The sequence below is a fragment of the Peromyscus leucopus genome, chromosome 6 (genome assembly GCF_004664715.2).
Source record: "Peromyscus leucopus breed LL Stock chromosome 6, UCI_PerLeu_2.1, whole genome shotgun sequence".
Taxonomy (NCBI): Eukaryota; Metazoa; Chordata; class Mammalia; order Rodentia; family Cricetidae; genus Peromyscus; species Peromyscus leucopus.
In genome coordinates, this window is record NC_051068.1 from 61,570,912 (window position 1) to 61,590,491 (window position 19,580).

General features: G+C 48.9%; 1 protein-coding gene across 1 annotated transcript in view; it reads left to right on the plus strand.

Annotated features, from left to right (window-relative positions):
- Positions 1–3,781: 3,781 nt before the first annotated feature.
- Tmem154 (transmembrane protein 154) overlaps positions 3,782–19,580 on the plus strand; it is a 38,440-nt gene continuing 22,641 nt past the window's right edge. Inside the window, exon 1 of the mRNA XM_028894283.2 lies at positions 3,782–4,013. Coding sequence (XP_028750116.1) covers positions 3,950–4,013 — 64 coding nt within the window. The 5' untranslated portion in view covers positions 3,782–3,949. The remainder of the gene's footprint in view (positions 4,014–19,580) is intronic.

Consider the following 19,580-nt stretch of genomic DNA (forward strand, 5'->3'; position numbering starts at 1 on the left):
TGCTTTAGAACCAATCAGGGTGGCGAAGGCTTGTGTTTGGGATCAATCACGGCCTTGTGTCGTCGTCGTCGTCGTCGTCTCGTCCCCCCCCCCCGCCCGCCCACTGCCCCAAGTCATAGTAGTCCCTCTACCAGGGGAAGTGCTCCCTCTCTGGCCAAGGTGGACATGGACCAAGCGGCTTAGTCCTCTGTGGAAAGTTCAAGGTGCTAGCATCAGGCTGGTCCAGCTGGCTGTAAAACCTATAGTCCCGTTTGCCCAGGGCAGCTTAGACAGCGAGAAAGCGTTCAGTACCTGCTAATTCGAGGTTCAGATTGTCCCCCGTGTCTTGGCTTCCTTAGGGAAAATGAGCTTTGGCAGGCGTGCTTGGAGCAGTAAGAAAGGGCAGCTTTAGCCGTTGTAAAGAATGCGTCACCAATACCTAACCCGTGCCCAGAGCCCGGGGAGAAGTTAGTCCCCCTCATCCATCTCACAAGGAGTCCGGCCCCCTAGATGACCAGCAGGGCATGTGGGACCAGAGGGCTGGCAGCCAGGATGTAAGGACAGGGACTCCAGCGGTGCAGCTGGACTTGGAAGAAGCTGGCCATGCAGGGTCAGGTACTGCCCCTCCAAGGGCAGAGGCAAGCCAGCCTCATCCCCTGCAACAACTCCCCCCCCACCACACACACACACACACACATACACACACACACACACACACACACACACACACACACACACACATACCAGCTCCCTGCACATGCTGGGGTTTCTTCTCCTCTTGTTGCCCCAGCCATTACCCTCACCTGCCTTCTCTGGCATGTCTTTGGTTCCTGGGGCCTTCGTTGCCCCCTCCCCCTTTCATGCTGCCTTCAGGAGGATTTACAGCCTCTGCTGCTGTCGGTACCCTTGTCTGAGGGTCTGCTCCTGGTTAGGACGTACCAAGGAGCTGCCAGCCCCTTCTCTGGACACAGAAAAATGGTCTGGAAAGCATGCATTCGTGGGCGCGTTTTAGAGTGTGAGAAAACTGCAGAATGTATGTGAGCGTGCATGGGGTGATCATAGGAAGCCGGACATACAAACGGCACTACCAGATCGTATGTGCAAAAGCACTTGGACCTGCCACAGCCCAGGAAACCTCCCTCTTGTCCCCAGCAGCCAGTTCAGAAGACAGCCTGCTCTAAAGCGACGTTGCAGGGCGGTCACTATCTGACGGAGACTCGGATTTTTATCCCACCGCCTGAGTCTGGAGACACCAAGGGCAGGCTGCTCATCGGTTGCTGAAAACAACAGCCTGAACTTGCCATTGTTCCTGTGGCCAAGAGCCTTCCTCGCAGCCCGCCTGCACGCAGCCTTTCCTTTGCTACGCTGGGAAGCTTTCCCAGCCCCAGCCCGTCTGAAGGTTTCTGCCAAAGATCGGAGCCAGCTCCCTTGCTAGAATGAGCTTGGAATTAATTGGCCACTGTGGGTTCTTGTTTGCTCCGTCCCATGGTGTGCGGGAATGTGTGTGGAGGGGGAGCTGTGAGTGCAGTTATGAGGATGTGAGGGAGAGTGTGCACGAGCATGGTGTGTGTGGTATGTGCACCACTGTGTGTGTGCACGAGTGTGTGAGGTAGTCCTGCATGTGTGTAACACTAATGAGTCAGGACAGGAAGCAGTGATGGTGGCAGAGAGTCACCTCTGTAGACTGAACAGATGACTGGAAAAGCCTCTCTCCGGGGAAGGGAGTAGGCAACCTCAGAACCAAAGCCAGACGCCGGCTCACCTCTGTGAGCCCTTGAGCCTGGTGAGGCCTCAGGGCATCTCCTGGATGCCCACGATCCCTTTCTTCTTGCTGTTCCACAGCTATCCTCAGGCACCCGTGGGCCTGCCAGTCACAAAGATCAGGGCCTCGGGGGTGAGGACTGAGGCCCTGATTTCCTGCCGAGAGTGTACCAGAATTTAATCTGAGGCCCTGGCAGTCACTTTCCAGAATGAATGGGTGGTGAGCTGAGAACAAACAGAGGTAAACAGCCCTTTCCTGCCACACAGTCCCTGGTGATTTTAGCTGCAGTGGGCGGCTCTCTGGGCTGTTGCCACTTTCCCGATCAATGATGGTAATTTTCTTCCCCTTAAGATCCAATGCATCATGCTGAGGGTCTTAGTGAGCACAGAGGTCAAAAGAAAACGAGGCGCTGGGCGGGGGTTCTCTGCAGTCTTGCTTTACATTGTCCATCATTCTAACAGGGGGAGACTCTCACGCTACTCAGAACTGACACAGAGCAGCCTGCCTGTGGAAACTCAACCCTCAGCCCATGCCTGGGGTTCGGTGGGAGACCTGTAGTTCAGCTCAACACTGACTGGAAGGAGTCGGGCAGACAGCCTCGCCCTTGTCAAATGTGTGCCTCAGCCGAAGAGCCAAAGCTGTGTTAAGAGGATGTCGATGACACAGTGAAGCTCTGAACTCCCGGGTCCCGGGCCTTCTCTTCTGCAGGTGTGTGTGTCACAGCTGAAGAAAAACTCACTCCCACAGGAATAATTGCCACCCAAACTCTGCGCCACAGTGTCTTGGAGTCAGGGTCCTATTGACTCTCAGCCAGAGTGATGAATAGTTCCTTCTCGGCTGCTTTCAGATCGATCATCCAGTTCCAAACACATCTCTTGTCTCTTGCATTGTTCCCAACGTGCAAAAGTGTGGTGTATCAAGAGTGGCTTCAGTTGTCACTTTAAGATATTAAAACGCATACTGTCAGTCCACGAATGCACCGATTGTCATGTGAATCACCACTCTTTATGGAGACAAGAAGTGAGGTAAACACTGAAAAGCAATGGGCTGAAGAACAAGTTCATGGCTGTGTCAGGGGCTGCGGAACCCAGGTCACTTGGTATGTTCACACCTAGCAGCTCACCTGGGACAGGATGGGACAGAGGTGACACTGGGTATAGAGGAGTCTGATGCTCTTCTTTGCTCCCCTGTCTCTAGGCACCACAACAAACGCAATGAGGAACGTAATCAGCAGTGTGCATCGGGACTAATCCAACCAAGGGAAGGGCTCCAGCGCACTCTAGCCACTGGAGTATGTAAAAGAGTCGCCCCCCCCTTCTTCATTGTTTCCGCTGGGTAGGATTTCCAGCCTTATCCTAATCCTATTCAATCCTGTTTTGCTGGTTAACAGCCCCATAGAAACGCATTGCTGTGTAAAAGAAAGGTCAGGAGGTACAGGTCCACTTCCCACCTGCACGCCCCCTGTGCAAAGTCTTCCTTGCAAAGATATTTCTCCCGGGGAAGCAAGGTGCAGTGCTATCCGTAGACCCAAATGGGGCCTCTGGGGAGCAGGCACTGGAGGGCTGAGGTAGGGGAAAGAGCAATTTTCCAGTGTTTTTTTTTTTTTTTTTTTTTTTTTTCCAGTTTTTTCAGCCGTGTTGTCCATCCCAACAGCCATTCAGTGCGTGAAGTTGTTCAAATTTAAAATTAAGTTTACTTCATGCAAAAGTTCACTTCCCACGAGGCTCAGCCCAGTGCCCAGGACAATGTGGCTAATGCCTATTCCCAGACAGCGCTGATCTGAGACAACGCCATCAGCACTGAGTTCAGGTCAGCGCTATCCAAGGCTCTGGACAGCTCCAGAGATCGGCCAGAGAGATGTGCAAACTTGCCAAGTTAGAACGTCTTTGTGGTCCAGGCCCCCTCCAGATGCTGAATGGCACCTGAGCAACGGCCTGGGTTTCTCAGGGACAGAAAGGTGGAGGCCCAGACTCCCGAGGGCTAGGGAGGTGCTAACTGAATCAGTGCTGGGCCAGCAAGCAGCTCCTCTGTTGCAACCCTTGCCAGTCTGACAGGCTCCTGCAGAGGAGTTACATCACTTCCTAAAAATCAGGCAAACACCTCTCCTTCAAGTGAGCACCGACCCAAAGGAGCAGGAAACAGGAAATGTGCGCGTCGGAGAGAGACCGGGGCTCCGCAGCATCCTGAGCGCGGGGCGAGCCAGCTGACATGACCGCGCTGTGTGTCGCCCTGGTCTTGGCCCTGGGACTCGCGCTCTGTCACTCGGACCAGGGTAAGCGACCTCCAGCTGGGAACGAAATACGGAAGCCTGTGAGTGCCCGCGGCTACAGGACTCTTTCGGGAGGGTTTCCCACCCAGAAAACCTAATCTTTTCGGTGAAACTTAAAAGCAAAGAAAATGAAAACTGTCTTTTCTGGGAGGGCAGGGCTGGAGGATGGATCTTGCTTTCCTCGCAGCCTCTCGCTTGTTCTAAACCCCCGGCTATCTTGGCCTTTTATGATCCTTGTAATTAATCAGCTTTACTGGGCATATTAAGAAAACCATAAACTTTTTGGCAGTTCATGGAAAAGAATGTTCCAGTCTGCTAAAAGACAGAAGTAATGATTTCACTTTAATAGCTGAGAACTCTGCTGCTTCCAAAAACCTCTTGGAGGAAAAAAAAAAAAAAAGGCAAACAACTAGGGTATGGAAGTGTACTCCTGGAAAGGATTTGGAAAAAGATGTAAATAGGAAATAATTATCAGGCATCCATTCGTCCACTCCCTAACATCCAGATAATTCTTTGATCTGCTTTTCTTTGATCTTGGGACCTTGGGGGGGGTTTTCTTTGCACCCATTGTTACTAATGAACATTTGCTCTAAGGGCTAGTATGACTGCAGGCAGTCAAGGTATTGGGCGAGACAGCACCACATCTCAGTACTTCAGGCTGAGCAGCCGTTGACCGGCTCTCTCTGCAGTTGCTACAACAAGCAACACTCCCTCAATGGCCTCTGAAGGTTCTGTTAACTTGCCCTTTGTAGATACACTTGCAGTCTCTGGTTTCTGTGGATGGGTAGATAATGCCTGCTTCTAGGGAAGGGCTGTGTCTAAAGCAGAAGGAAAATGTGCTATTGTCATTTAGATAGGGTGGTGACATCAGACACTGATGTCACAGAGATGGCAGCTTCCTAGAGGCTGGCAGGTACGTCTCTCCCAGTCTCTCAGGCTCTCTGGCAGGGCACTCTGTGTGGTGTGCCCAAGCGTCTGAAGCAGCGTGTGAGGGGTGTGTGTGTGACCTTCCAAGTGAGATGGGAAGTCCATACTTGTGTAGTGCACTGTATGTGCACTTGTGTAGTACACTGTGCTTTGGAGCTGGGGGGAAGCTGGAAGGAGCCATGAGCATATGCAGGAAAAAAATATTCTCTTTATCATTGAATTTCCTAAACTCTGCCAGAGCTTAGCATATACTATGGACTCTGTAATTGTTAGTAGATGTTAAATGTTAGTAGATGTTAGTAGATGTTAAAATGACTATGAGGCTGATCTTTAAGAACCACAGAGCTCTGAAAGCAGGCGGTACAGAGGAAAATCCGAAGTCAGAGATGAAAGCATGCTTGCAGTGCTGTTCAGAGAGAGTCTCCATAAGCCACCATGCTGCTTGGGGCCTGTCTGTATCCTTACCGCCTAAAAAGTGCAAAATACCACTTGCAGAAAGCTAGATGATAAAGGCTGCATACTTGGACATTAGTCCAGGGAGAGGCCATTCCACATTAAAGCTTAGTTTTTAAAGCAATCAATGCATATCCTTTTGAGCCAATGGTGCTTAAGAATATGAATTAGAGCCCAGGTTATTTTTTATGTCTTTAGTTATTAAAAAATAAATTGTCTGTGGATGTTTAGTAGAAAAGTCCAGACTCCTGAACAGTGCCACTCTCTCGACGGCAAGCATCTTCTAAGGTCGACCCCAAATGAAGCCTTTGTAACAACAAGCATATATAGTATTTACTCTTGCAGGAGGTCGGCCTCATTCCCTGTGTGTCAGCCTGTCTTTTGATGGACAGCCAGGGTCAGAACTGAAAACCATCTCAAGTGAAATTATCCCCAGGGAAACAAACAGGAGGCAAGTAGGAAAATAGCTTTCCTTGGATTTTGACCAAATCAATGAGCATAGTTGAAACGAACTCCGGACAGCACATCTCAGCCAGTGCGGGATCTTCAGGAGGCTGGAGTTGAGGTCTGTATACAGGAAGGCCAAGCTTTGCGGTTCCTGCATGTTAGTAACAGAATGGTATTTGCTTGCTGTGGCCAAGACCTGTCCACGGGAAAAGGAACGGTAAGAGCCAGGTTTATTGTGGGTCGCTGTAAGGGAAGCAGGAGCTGAAAGAGGTGTAGCGTGATTAGAGGAGCTGGGGGCTAGCAGAGTTAAGAGCAGAATCAAGAAGAGCAGGATGTTAGAGCCTTTAGGTGAGAGGCTTTGGGGTGTGGGAACCGGGAGAGAAAGGATGGCCATGCCCAGCCGGGAACTGACTCCAGGGGTGATTAGGGATATAAAAGTACAACGAAAGAAAAGAGAGGGAAGAGAGGAGAGAGAAGACTAAAAAAGAGAGTACAGAAGAAAAGACAAATACTGGTGCTGGTGGTGAATGCCCGAGATCCCAGCACTGGGGTGGGGTGGGGGCTCAGAAGGACCGAGGTCAACGTTTAGTGGGGCCATACAGAGAGACCCAGCCTCAACACCAATAGCAACAGAAACCACAGCCAAGCAGACCCAACCCAGCAGGGGATGGGGCTCAAAAGAGTCTACAGTTCCAGGTTCCGGGAAACCGGGAGGGGGGGGGCCTTTCGGGATGAGTTCAGTTCTGTGAAGACACCGCGTGCCCCGTACTCGGCCCGCCTGCTACCGTGTGCACCACCCTCACTCAGAGGCTGCCCACGATGTGGGGAAACAGGAACTGTGCACAGCGATCTGCAGCTTAACCCGCCCACTGAGCTTTTGATTCTAGTGAGCACTATTTGCATTTCTAGAAAGTCTAACATATCTGTGTTTTCCTGAGTTTTTGCTTTAAGCTTGGCCTCCTGTTCTCTTTATGTCTGCTGTTATCTACCGGATGATTTTCTTCTAACGTTCGTAGGGACTGAATCTTGCTACTTGCTACGTGGCTTCCCAGTCATGAGCAAAGTCTCGAGGACGCTGAGGGCAGAGCCTGGGCATGCAGGGAATGGCTCACCTGTTTAACTCCAGACTCTCTCCATCAACCCCTAACGCCTTGAAAGTGCAACATCCTCCTCTATACGACACACGAGGAATGAAGCCAGGGCTGTGTTGAGCTTAGAGGAAGGTATGACTGGACCTCAGGCTTCACTTCAACCACGGGACAGGCAGACAGTAGGACTCAGTCTCTGAGAGCTGCATGAGGAGGGTGTCAGCACCTCTGGAAAGATGTGAGCCATCACAGCAGAACCAACAGTGAGGCCAGTCAATAACCAGGAATAACCATAGGGACAGGGAGGTGGCCGGTGAGAAAGGTAACGATTGCTAACAGGGTCGGGGTTGTCCCAGCTGACATGAGGGCTGAATACTGTTATCCACTCTGACATACCCTTTAGGCCATGGCCTGGTGTTGTGGCTGTAACTTTTGACACAGTTATTGGAGAGGGGTTCCCTAAAAGCATTGCATAGTCTCTCAGATCCCTGGAGCCCAAGTCTTTGTCTGAGGCAATCCGCAAAACCAGGTAGGCTCTGGGTTTTCATTTCCTCTACAATCTTGTTGGTATTTAGGGTTTTTTAGTTGTTGTTTTGTTTTGTTTTCATGAAATAGAGTCTGTCTCTAGCTCAGGTTAGCTCAAACTCACAGTCTTCCTACCTCAACTTTCTTAGTGCTGGGATTACCTGTGACCTCTGCCCCTCCAGACATGATATCCTTGCTTTCTTGAGATTTCTTTAGACATTTAAAAGCAGCTTCTCTTATTTCATCTGGTATTTCTAGCTGTTGCCCACTGGGAACGTTTTCTTAAATGGATCGGGTTGCTGGAGAGGGGAGTTTTTCTGTGCAGCCTTTCTGGAGGGTGGCTTGGAAACGTTCTTACTCTGCCATCCTGAGGGTTTAGTCCAGATCACTCAGGAATGTGCAGCAAAGAGACCAGGCCAACAATGTGGACTGTGCCATTTGTAAAACTAGGGGAGAAAAGAAAATCTAATGTCCATCCGCAGAAGAAGGGGGAATAGAGATTTGGGAGTAAGGGATAGAAATGATGTCAAGTCTGGCCACGGCTGTTTTGCTGAGCATTCTGTCAGTGCAATAACATAGCCGAGGAAGGGCTAGGGATAGAGCTCGGTGGCAGAGTGGCCCAGCACGTGTGAAGTCCTAGTTTAAACCCCAGTCCCAACCAACCGACTGATAAACAAAAAGACACAAAACCCAAAACAAACAAATGAGCAAAACCAAAGTAAAACATCTGAAGAAGTGAATTTCTACGGAAGAAAGGCTTATTTTAGGTCACGGTCTGAGTCCAGAGTCAGTTGGCCCATGTTGTCTTTGGGCCTGTAGTGAGAAGACACACTATGGCTAGGAGTCTCTGGTGCAGAAAACTGCTCACTGTGGGCAGCTGGGAAGTGGAGACGGGGAGTAGACTGAGTCCCAGCATCTCCTCCAAGGCCATGCCTGCAGTGACCTAATTTTCTTCTACTGGCCCCCACCTACTAAAGGTTCCCTCACCAGGTGAGAGTGCCACAGCCTGGCAACCAAGCCTTTAATACATGAGATGTGGGGACACATTCTAGAGCTGTACTGCAACAATATCTGTGGTACTGTTTCCTTCAGACGAAAAGCATGACAAAGCCTGGAGAGACGATGGCTCAGAAGTTAAGAGCTCTTTGCTTGTTTTTTTTTGGTTTTTGAGACAGGATTTCTCTGTGTAGCCCTGGCTGTCCTGGATCAGGCTGGCCTGGAACTCAGAGATCCTGGTGCCCCTGTCTCCTGACTGCTAGGATTAAAAAAGGCATGCGCCACTAAGACCTCCCGATAGAGCTCTTGCTGTTCTTGCAGAGGACTGGAGTTTGGGTCCCAGCACACAAGTCAAGTAGCTCACATTTACCTGTAACTCCAGCTCCAGGGGATCTAATGCCTTCTTCTGGCCTGTGTGGGCACCCAGCCAAACACAACACAACACACACACACACACACACACACACACACACACACACACACACACACACACACACGAATAAAAAGAAAAAAGAAAAAGAGAAATTTAAAAAAGATGATCCAGGGCCTAGCAAAATCTGAGTAATGGGGGCTATTTGGGATCCATCCTACCCTCACCCCTGCTTTTTACCCTGGCCGTGGAGCTTCAAGTAGCCTTTATAGTCGTGAATGTTATATGACTGAAGCCAGCCCTCTTCCTTGGGTCTTATGATGCTAGTTTTTGTAGGTCTCCTTTTCAGTTTGGGATTACAAATCTTTCTTTTCCAGCTGCTCACTTCACACTACTGTTGCTCCCTGCCCCACTTTGGCCTGCTCCATGTTCCTGGGCCGGCATACCACCGTGTGACTTCCGTCCCACTCTTAGGCTGAGGTACTTCCCGAATACTCACCTCTACCCAGGGCATCTCCATCCATCTGTAAACTTGATTTCATCCTCAATTCCCCTTGGGTACAGCATGGGTGCGGTCAGCTGAGCGCGTCGGGAAACAGGACTCATTCTGTGCTCCCTGGTGGCTCGCACCCACCCTGCATCTTATCTGGGATACCCTGCTGACATCTTAAGCAGCCTCATTAACTCTGGTATCATTTCCATCCCATCTCACACAAATTCAGAGCAATCATTCTGCAACACAAATGCAGACACCTTCCTGTACTCACCCGCTCGGTGTTTTTCTCCCGGGCTAGACCCCACATGCTCTGACGTCATGACAGGACACCATGTGAACTGGGCTTGAACTCTTGTTTCACTTAACCCTCATCACTTCCCGCCGTTTGCCTCATGGGGCAGCCACTCAATGGTGCCAAGTTGTGTGAGAATACTGGGCTTTTCTGTGTGCCCGGCCCTCAGCTCTGCCACCTTCTCCTGTGGTCTTTGCTCAATGGACTATTCAGACGCCATCATTTGTGAGGATGTCCTGAGTGCAGTCCCATACCCTCTTTGCCTTCCATACCCTCATGACTCTCTGTACGCGAACACAGTCCAGTTTTTGTTCGTTGGCCCCATAATTCCCGATCTGTATGTTATTGTCCTGACTTAGTCATTGCCCTGGGAGGCAAGGGCCTGGTCTGCTCTCATTTACTCTAGTAGCCCAGATTTAGTTCAGTGCTTGGCACTGGTCCAGCAGACATACAATAAAATGTGGTGCCTGACTGGCCGGGTGAATGAACGACATGAAATTTATCTTGTAACCTAAGACTTGCTATAATCAACGTCTATACTAGTAATACCTGGCTCAATATTATTTCTAGCTTATCCAGTTTCCTAATTCTATTCCAAAATGTTAATTATCCTCAATCTTAGCCAGATGTAGTACTGCATACCTATAATCTCAACAATTGAAAAATTGAGGCAGGAGGATTGTTGGTTTGAGGCCAACCTTGGCTACCCAGAAAGCTCTCATCTCAATAAGATGGTTGACACTAAAGCAACAATCTCAGGGCTGGTGACGTGGATCAGTGGGTGAGCTGCTTGCTGGGTGATCATGAAGCTGTGCAAGCATGAAGCTGTGCAAGCATGAAGCTGTGCAAGCATAAAGACCTCAGTTTGGGTCCCCAGCAACCATGTAAAAGCCTGGCATGGAGGCATGTATGTCTGTAACCTCAGCGATGGCAGGTAGACACAGGTGGACCCCAGGGACTCGATGGTGAGCCAGCCTCTCCAAAATACAAGCTCCAGGTTCAGTTGGAGATCTTGTTTCAAAAGATAGGTCAGAGTGATAGAGAAAGACTCCCAACATTGACGTCTGACCTTCACACATACGTGCACTGGTGAGGCACACACATGCTTACAACATACACACACATACAACACAACAATCTCAACTCTTCTAATGTGTGAGAGTTTCCATTCTGCATCTTCAGCTCAGAACAGTTATTGCCTCCTCCACCTCTGAGTTGCATAGAACAAACCTTTGTACTCACCTCCTTGAAATGGAAAGAACCTCGGACCCAGAACATTTGCATTGAACATTTTTAGAAAGGACAGTGGTTACTGGCATTTTAGGGGGAATCTTCTGCAAGAACCACACTGGGTATAGGTTCCAGAGACATTAACCTTCAATCTGGTAAAAGTTGTTTTGAAAACTTGAAATAAAGTGTATGGAACATGAAGCGGATGGGGAACTCTGCCTGGGTTGGTGAGGCATCACAGACATCATGCCTGGAAAATGAAAGGAGGTAGAGGAAGAGAAGGCCTCAGTGCCGGCCTCTGTCTCCTGTCTCACTGCTTTTTGAGACAGACTTTCTTGTACCCCGGGCTGGCCTCCAACTCACAATGCAGCCAAGGATGACTCTGAACTCCTGATCCTCCAGCCCCCACCTTCTGAGTGCGGGGTTTAAGGCATGTGCAGTTTCATACAGGGCTGGCCCACAACCAGGGCTTCGTTCAGGCCGGGAAAGCGTCCTACCAAGCTTCATCCCCCACCTCCGCTCTGTTTCTTTTCCTTACAACAGAAGTCGTTGTCTGTCTTGGTTTTAGAATTTCTCTGTTTTAGGTCAGTTAGCCCTCATCTTCCTTATTCCTGCTCCCTCACCGCACTTTGAATTTCAGAAATCAGATCCCTGTGGTTGTCAAGGTTTGCCATCAGGATGTTTTTGTGCCAGGACACCAGTGACTGATTTACTTAAAAATTAACTTACTCTCTCCAAAAAATTGTGCATGTTTATTTATGATTAATATTGCCAGATTTAGAAAATAAAAATCCCAGAGAACCAGTTAAATGACTCTCAGACAGCGTAGCCCAGAGCTTATTACACAGACTAGATTGGTGGCAAACGTGATTTTCCTGCCTCAGCTTCCTGAGTGCTAGGATTGCAGACAGGTGCCACCATGCACATCTGCACCTTTCCCAAGTGGAGAACTCAAACGAGAGTCAGCCTTGGGTTCCAGGAAAGTCTGGTTAAATCTAAGCAAGCTTTCTCAAAAGAAATAAATAACAACAAAATACTGAAAATGAAAAAGGCATCGGAACACTGTGGGTCTCCTGTGTGCCTGATCAGCTCTCCACACCTGACGGCGGCTTCCACACTTCTTCCTCGCCTCTCCTCAACTGACTGTGTATTCCGATCACATCTTCTTCAAGGACATGTGTCAGGGCAAACATATTGAGTGACTTCTGTCACTTCATAAAAGTTATGGAATCCACGGAACTCCAGAGTGTCCAATGAAAACAGCAATGCCTCTGTGCCAGAGGGGAGGGATCGCACGGCCTTCACATGGCAGGATTTTAATGAAGCACCCCGTCTCTCTCACCCCCGGGGCACAAAAGCCAAGGACATAACCTTTCATCACAGGGGAGTTATCCTGATGCTTTAAGCTTTTGTTGCCCATATTTTGTTTTCTCAGTCCTGGTAGCTTTTGAAAGAAAACCACTGCTCTGTTCCTCTGTGAGTAGGGACATACCACTTGCTTCCAGGAGGAAAGTTATTAGAGTGAGGAAGGCATCCACCTTGGTAGCCAGGAAACAGGGGGTGACTAACAATGCCACCCCAGCCCCACCTGCCCTCCCTCTTTGGCAATTCTGGCCATGGAACCCAATGCCTCACACGTGCTTCAAGCACTCTACCACCCAGTAGCAGTCCCAGCCCCGTGGACCTATTGAACATTTCCTTCAGTCATTCAGTCTGCAAACAGCTATTTATACCAGACTCCCGGGTGCCAGGAAAGTACCAAACAGCCAAAGAGCAGACCATAGAGACATGCATGGTGGAAACCATTTCAGATAATACACACACACACACACACACACACATATACACACACACACACACATTAAGATAGGGTTTCTCTGTGTAGCACTGGCTATCCTAAAACTTACTCTCTAGACCAGCCTGGCCTCGAGCTCGAAGATCCTCCTGCCTCTGCCTCCCAAGTGCTGGGATTAAGGGCATGTGCCTGGCATGGATAGTAATAATTTGGTGCTGCTTTGTGGGCAGTGAACTGGGAAAGGGCAGGGCGCTTTGGGCACCGTCCGAGGTCCCTGAGCAAAGCTGCCCCACTGGTACCATCCCTCTACTTGGCATAGCATCTCTATGTATCACACACAGTCATCCTCCATAACCAGGCTGGTACCAGTTAGGTCTGGTATGGCCATTTGTTCCTGGCCACCCTACAATCAGGTTGCACAAATACTGAATTATTAATTCTTTAAAAGTAATCACTAGGAAAAAAATATCAACCGCTTAACGGTGTCTACACCTATTCACTTCGTTCCTAAGGTTCCTTTCTGCATATGATCCCAACACACTTAAACTAATAAGTCTGTCACCATGAGTAATGGCAAATTAAAACACTGTCCACTCATTTATGATTTAGCTCGGTAGGTCCCAGCCCAGCGAGCATATTTACTAGAGTTATCTAGGAAGAATTTAAGAAATACTGTTGGGACCAGGGCTATAGCTTGGCAGTGGAGTATGTGTGTCGCAGGAGCAAGGTCCTAGGACTGATTCCGAGACACACACCCTGTTACCCAGGCTACATCTCTAGATAGCATCCAATTAGCTGGTGAAGCTGAGGGACAGTAGCTGTTGGGGACAGCTGATCATTATTGACCACAAAATTACTTAGGCAACAATCTCCAGACCAATGAACTGTCTTGGGATCTAACTCGAGCCCACTACATCACGACACTGAGAGAGGTATCGGAAAGTCTATGCTTTATGAGCCTTCCCATATGGTTCCAGCAACTATAGACTTAAACCACTATTATGCTTAATGCCGTCAGTAGACCTCTTTGGGAGGTGCAGGTTCTAAAGCCAAGCACACATCTCTCCAAGTTATTCAGAAAGGGGGGTGCTCTGTGCTTGTGTTCCTCTCCTAACATACCCTGGCCAGCATCTCCCAGGGGCTCAGCCTTCAGTGATGACCTTCAGCCATTGGGTTCTGCTGATAGATTGGGTACTAGGCTTCCAGGGCCCTGCCTTTTGATTCTTGTCAAGTTTATAGAATGAAGATTAGAACAAGGGTAAGCTGAGGTAGCCTAAGGGAGGCTAGAGGTGAGAGACTTTAGAGGTTGGTCTCAAATTTGGCTGCAGCCTGTGGTCTGCTGGTGAGCATCAAAGCCTTTACCCCAGCCTCGGCTACAGACACCATGGGTTGGGGTGAGGTCTGAGCATCAGGCTTTTTAGTGCTCCGGCGGGGGGAATGTGCGGCTGAGACAGAACTGCCAGAGGTGCCCTTGGATTTTAACTTTGTTGTTTGAGATAGAATCTCCTGAAGCCAAGGATGACCTTGAACTTGTGATCTCCTGGCTCCACTTCCAAACAGCTGGGATTGTAGGCACGCTTAGTTTCTCCAGAGCTGGTTTCACCCAGGGCTTCATGCCTGCTAAGCAAGGGCTACATCCCTACCCGCCCCCTGTAGGTTTTCTCTCCTGTTTTTTTCTTTTTCTTTTTTTTTTTAACTTCTAACACAAATTGGGCTCTTTGCTCTATGCAGATGTCAGGGGTGACACATGGGTGCAAGTCTTGGGTTTAGTTTCTTAAGCATCCTCAGATTCACAGAAATGGTCAGTTACTCCAGAGCAGGAGAGGGAGCACAGGGCACCTGGTGTGCATCGTCCCATTTCATTGTCTACGTTATAAGTACCTAAATCATTTGGGCACACACTCTTGCAGAATCAATAAAGGCAAGAACAGGGCATCTGGCTGATAGCATCTCATGCTATCCTGAGTTAGGAAACATTCCTTTATCAGTGCTTTATTTCACAGGACATCAGCAGTGTGGTATTCTGTCGGTTGGTACAAAATACATCCCCATTTCAAAACCAAGAAGGGTTGGGGTGTAACTCGGCGGTAGAGCATATGCTTACATGTGCAAGATCCCCGGCACGACAGAACCAAATATTCTTCATCCCCAGCTCTCAGCACCAGCTAAACAGCACAGCAGCGACCGCAAAACCTACATCTTGATTACACATTTGTTCCACTTTCAAAAATGAGAAGTTAACTGGCTTGCCTCACCAAGAAGCCAAGTCATTTCCACTTAGGGGCCATCCTCAAAATGGTGATGAAGGCATCCATGGGGTTCAGCTGCCGGAACTTCCAGATCTCACCTCGTTTCTTCCCCCACGCATGAAGATTTTCCCCAGGACCCTCACCAGATGTCTTCACGGAGTCCCAGCTGTGTTGGCATGAAGAGTGTCAACATACATTTGTAAGGGAACCTGCAGGACTCCCTGGCGATTTGGGGCTTAACAGTCAGATGATGGAATAAATGGAGCTCCGCTTCATCTTCACGTGACTGATGGCTCCTGTCACCCGGGGAGTTTGTAATGGAGTCACTTGAGATAACCATGACTAGGCCACCCAGGTTACTCTGAAAGCTCCTGTTAGACCTGCAGACGGGTGACAGGCATGGTGATCTCCAGAGGCCTACTGCACTTCACTCATTACTTCCGGATTTCCTCTGCCTTGTGTTTGCTCACACCTCTCCTTCCCACACCCACTCTGCACTCACCTCACCCCCAGCTTAGCCTATTTTATCCCCATCCCTATCACTCAGGTCCTGGACAATATCCAAATTTAGACTATAAATGAGGAAGTCATGGCAGGCAGATGGGACTCCTGGGGGCACAGCTAAAAAGCAAACAAGGATGGGTAGGAGACAAAGGTAATAATATCAGATAGGCCCCCTGGTGTGTGCGTACTGTGGGGCCAGAAACCACTTAGCTTTTCACACTTCACTTTTACAGTTTCTCCTGCCTTCAGTGGTGCTGGGGAAGGGCAGGGAGAAGGACTTTGGAGGGTACTTTTGGGGAACAGATTCTAAAATGGAAAGGACTTTTACCAGGACCCATGGTTATGAGCATGGAGTGGGGAACTCCTGCATGCGCAGGGTGTCTGAGGTCAGAAGCAGAAAAGCTGTAAACCCTGGGGAGCTTAGTGGTGCCCACAGCTAGACTCACTTCCTGAGGATCCTGGGTCCTCCCTCAGGGTGCTAGACCCTGTTGCTGGGGACAATGTCACTGATACTCACCAAGCACAGTCAAGTGTTCCTTAGAAAAGACAAGCGTTTACGGGGTGCATGAGGCCAAGGAGTGGTTGAGGGGCTCCCCCATGGCCATTGGGTTAAAAGCAGCTTTAACTCAGTGGCTGTGGGAACAAAACAAAACAACCCTGTAATACTTTGGCATTGAAGACACGAACCACCCTGCCAGCTGCACTCGTTTTCAAGAAGAAAAACAAACAAACAAACAAAACAAATGCCTTGTGTATCTTTAGAAAGTAGCCCAACTGACTCCCCAGGGGAGACCTTGCCTTGGAGGAGGTGGGAATAGGGGGTGGATTGTAGGGGAGGATGGGGGAATTCGTGGCTGATATGTGAAATTAAGTTAATTATAAAATAAAAATATTAAAAAAATAGAATGTAGCCCAAGTGACAGGATCGCTCCCCAGGGAAAGACAATCTCGCCCATTCATCTGCAAAGTGTGGACAGCAAAGCTTTAAAGTTCAGGTTAGATGACGTCGTGGGGTGGGTGGGCTATGTGTCTGTGAGAGGGGGGTTTATCCTAGGACTTAGCATACAATAAGCCTTCCTTCAGTGCTGGGGGATGTCTTTCTGTATGCTGTGAATATATGTGGCTCCCATTGGATAATAAATAAAGCTGTTTTGGCCTATGGCAAGAAAGCTTACAGTCAGGTGGGAAATCCCAGCAGAGATACAGAGAGAAGAAGGTGGAATCGGGGGAGACACCAGCCCACAGCCAAAGGAGCAACAAGATGCCAGCAGACCAGTAATGCCATGACCATATGGCAACATATAGATTAATAAGAATGAGTTGAATTAAGTTGAGAGAGCTAGCTAATATAAGCTGAAGCCATAGGCCATACAGTTTGTAATTAATATAAGCCTCTTAGTGATTATTTTATAAGCAGCTGTGGGACCATGGATGGGAGATATTTATCCTGACCACGGGGGTCCAGGCAGGACCAGAGAAATTCTGGATACACTTCAGCTCATCTACTGTTATTTATTTGGCATGGGGAGGGGGACGGGGGGCACCATTCATGAGATTCGGCCTGGCTAGGGCGGGGTGGGGGGGGGAGATATGTGAGTCTCTGAAAATGAAGGCTGCATAATAGAGAAACAAAAAGGGCGGGAGGGAGGGACTGCAGTGCTCTGGGGTACAGCTTAGTGGTACAGCACTTGCTTAGCATGCAAGTGTCCCTGAGTGCCACAAAATTAATTTAAAAAGCAGAGAAAGAGACAGAGGCAGAAAGAACTCTCAGCTCTCATTTACCTAACTAGACACTGGAGAGTCTGATGGAAAACATGCTTGAGCCTGTCGCGGTGTGCTGGAGGGAGAGACTGCCGCCCCTTTACACTCCACAGTGCCACCAAGGGCCACCGGAGACTACGCAGCCCAGGGCCGCCTGGGACACTTCTTTCCCTTTTTCTTCCTTCCCCTGCCTTATTGTCAGAAGCCTCTTATTCTTGCCGGCCTGTATCCTTCCCTGTTTTCTCTGGGGCCACAGGTCAAGTGGGACTAGGATACTAAGTGTTCTACTGGGAACTTGGTTCGTGGACTCCCTTTGGAGAGAAGCTGCAGCGATGCCGTGCATTCGGGCAGAGCTGCCCGTGGTGCATCGGGGTGAGGAGTCGGAGAGAAGCTGCAGCAAAGCCATGCATTCGCAATGCTGAACTGCCTCAGACATTTCTTCATCTGCCTTTGTGCCAGAAAGCCACCCCCTGTTCTAGGCTGAGGGACAAGAACCTGGGCATCTGACTCTCTGCCTGCTGGCCAAACTCCATGATTATCAGCATCAGATTCCCTCCGACTAGCAGGAAAATGCGTTACTAGGTTACAATCTCAGGTTCCACCAAGTCTGTAGGGATGCAGATCTTCCCTTCTTCATGTATGTGAGCTCTGATCTTGAGCAAGCTGTGTGAACTCGGTCCCTGTATCTAGCTGCAAACACAGAAAGGATAAAGTGGAATGACGCGGTGAAAGGCTTGGCTCTTTGTGTGTGTGTGTGTGTGTGTGTGTGTGTGTGTGTGTGTGTGTAGTTTCAAGACAGAATTTCTCTGTGTAGCCCTGGCTGCTTTGGAACTTGCTTTGTAGACCAGGCTGGCCTCGAACTCACAGAGATCCATCTGCCTCTGCCTCCTGAGCGCTGGGATCAAAGGCATGCGCCACCGCCGCCACCGCCACCACCACAGGGCAAGGCTTGGTTCTTAATCAATTCTCAAGAAGCAGGAGTGTAGTGGCATATACCCGCAATCCCAAAACTCTGGAAGCTGAGGCAAGGGGATCCTGGTTGGAGGCAAGTGTGGGCTACGTAGCAAGACCTTCTATAAATAAATAAATAAATAAATAAAAATAAATAAATAAGTAAGTAAATAAGAAAATTAGCCTGAAATAGGTGACTGCACCTACAGCTGCAGTAGGGTGGGCAAAAGAAAGGAAAGCAGTCCTGGGACATAGCTCAGGGGTAGAGGACATACTTTGCATTTGCATGCTGCTTAGTGTGGTGCTCCCGCCCCCCCAAAAAAAAGAGGGGGTGTGGGGAGATAACATGAATACCTCTGGTTTCCTTCTTTTCACACAAGGATGCTAACCTCATCCCGAGGGCCACATCTCCTAATACCATCACATTGGAGACTAGGGATCTATATAGGAATTGGAGGGGGTCCACAAGTAGTTCGTAGCTGTAGGTAAACAGTTGTTTTCATTGTTGTAGTGTGAATCAGAGGAACTCACTGTCACGCAATTACAAAGAAAGATGAACTTTTGAGCGGCTCTGTGCTGTCCGGCTTGGTCATCCTGTGGAGCCATGGCCTAGCCAGAGTGCAGCTTAAAGCTGCTGACCTCTCCCTGGGCATCACATCTTTCTCCTTAGAAAAAACGTTTCACCTAGTGATGTGTCATCGGCATGTAATATTTTTCCTCTGTTGGACCAGGGTGAGTATGAGGCAGTTCCACACCATGACAGGACAAAGTTCCTCTGTTGTGGAATATCAATTTTAAGATGTGTTACGTTCGTTTTTTTGCTGTGGAATATTTGTTTAATGATGTAAAGATGTGTTCATTTCTTTTTTTTTAAACTGTGTTCTGTCATAGTTTATTAATGATGACTAAAAGATGAGCAAAAGGAAGTGAAGCACATGTCCAAAACCAAAAATGATATGATCATTCTTTTATGTCGCATTTGTTTAACTCTGTGAAGCTGTGTTGCTTTGCCTGTATAAAATACCTGATGAGCTGAGAGGCCACTATCGAGGCAGGAGAGGGATAGGCGGGGCTGGCAGGCAGAGAGGATAAATAGGAAGAAGGAAGATAAAGAGGGGATCGAGAAAAGGAGAAGGAGAGGAGGACGCCAGGGTCCAGCCACCCAGCCACACATCCAGACATGGAATAAGAAGGAAAGAAAGGATATACAGAAATAGAGAAAGGTAAAAGACCAGAGGCAAAAGGTAGAAAAAAGCCGGTTAGAAACAAGCCAAGCTAAGATGGGGCATTCATAAGTAAGAATGAGTCTCTGTGTATTTATTTAGGACCCGAGTGGCAGGCCCCTGTAGAGCAAAGAGTTTAAAAAAAAAAAAAAAAAGCACTATATCCCTCCACCCACATCATCTCCACTGGAGCTAGGTGAGGTCCTTTCCCACTCTGTGTTGGGCTTTTAAATTGCACTCAAGGTCAGACAGAGTCATCTTTA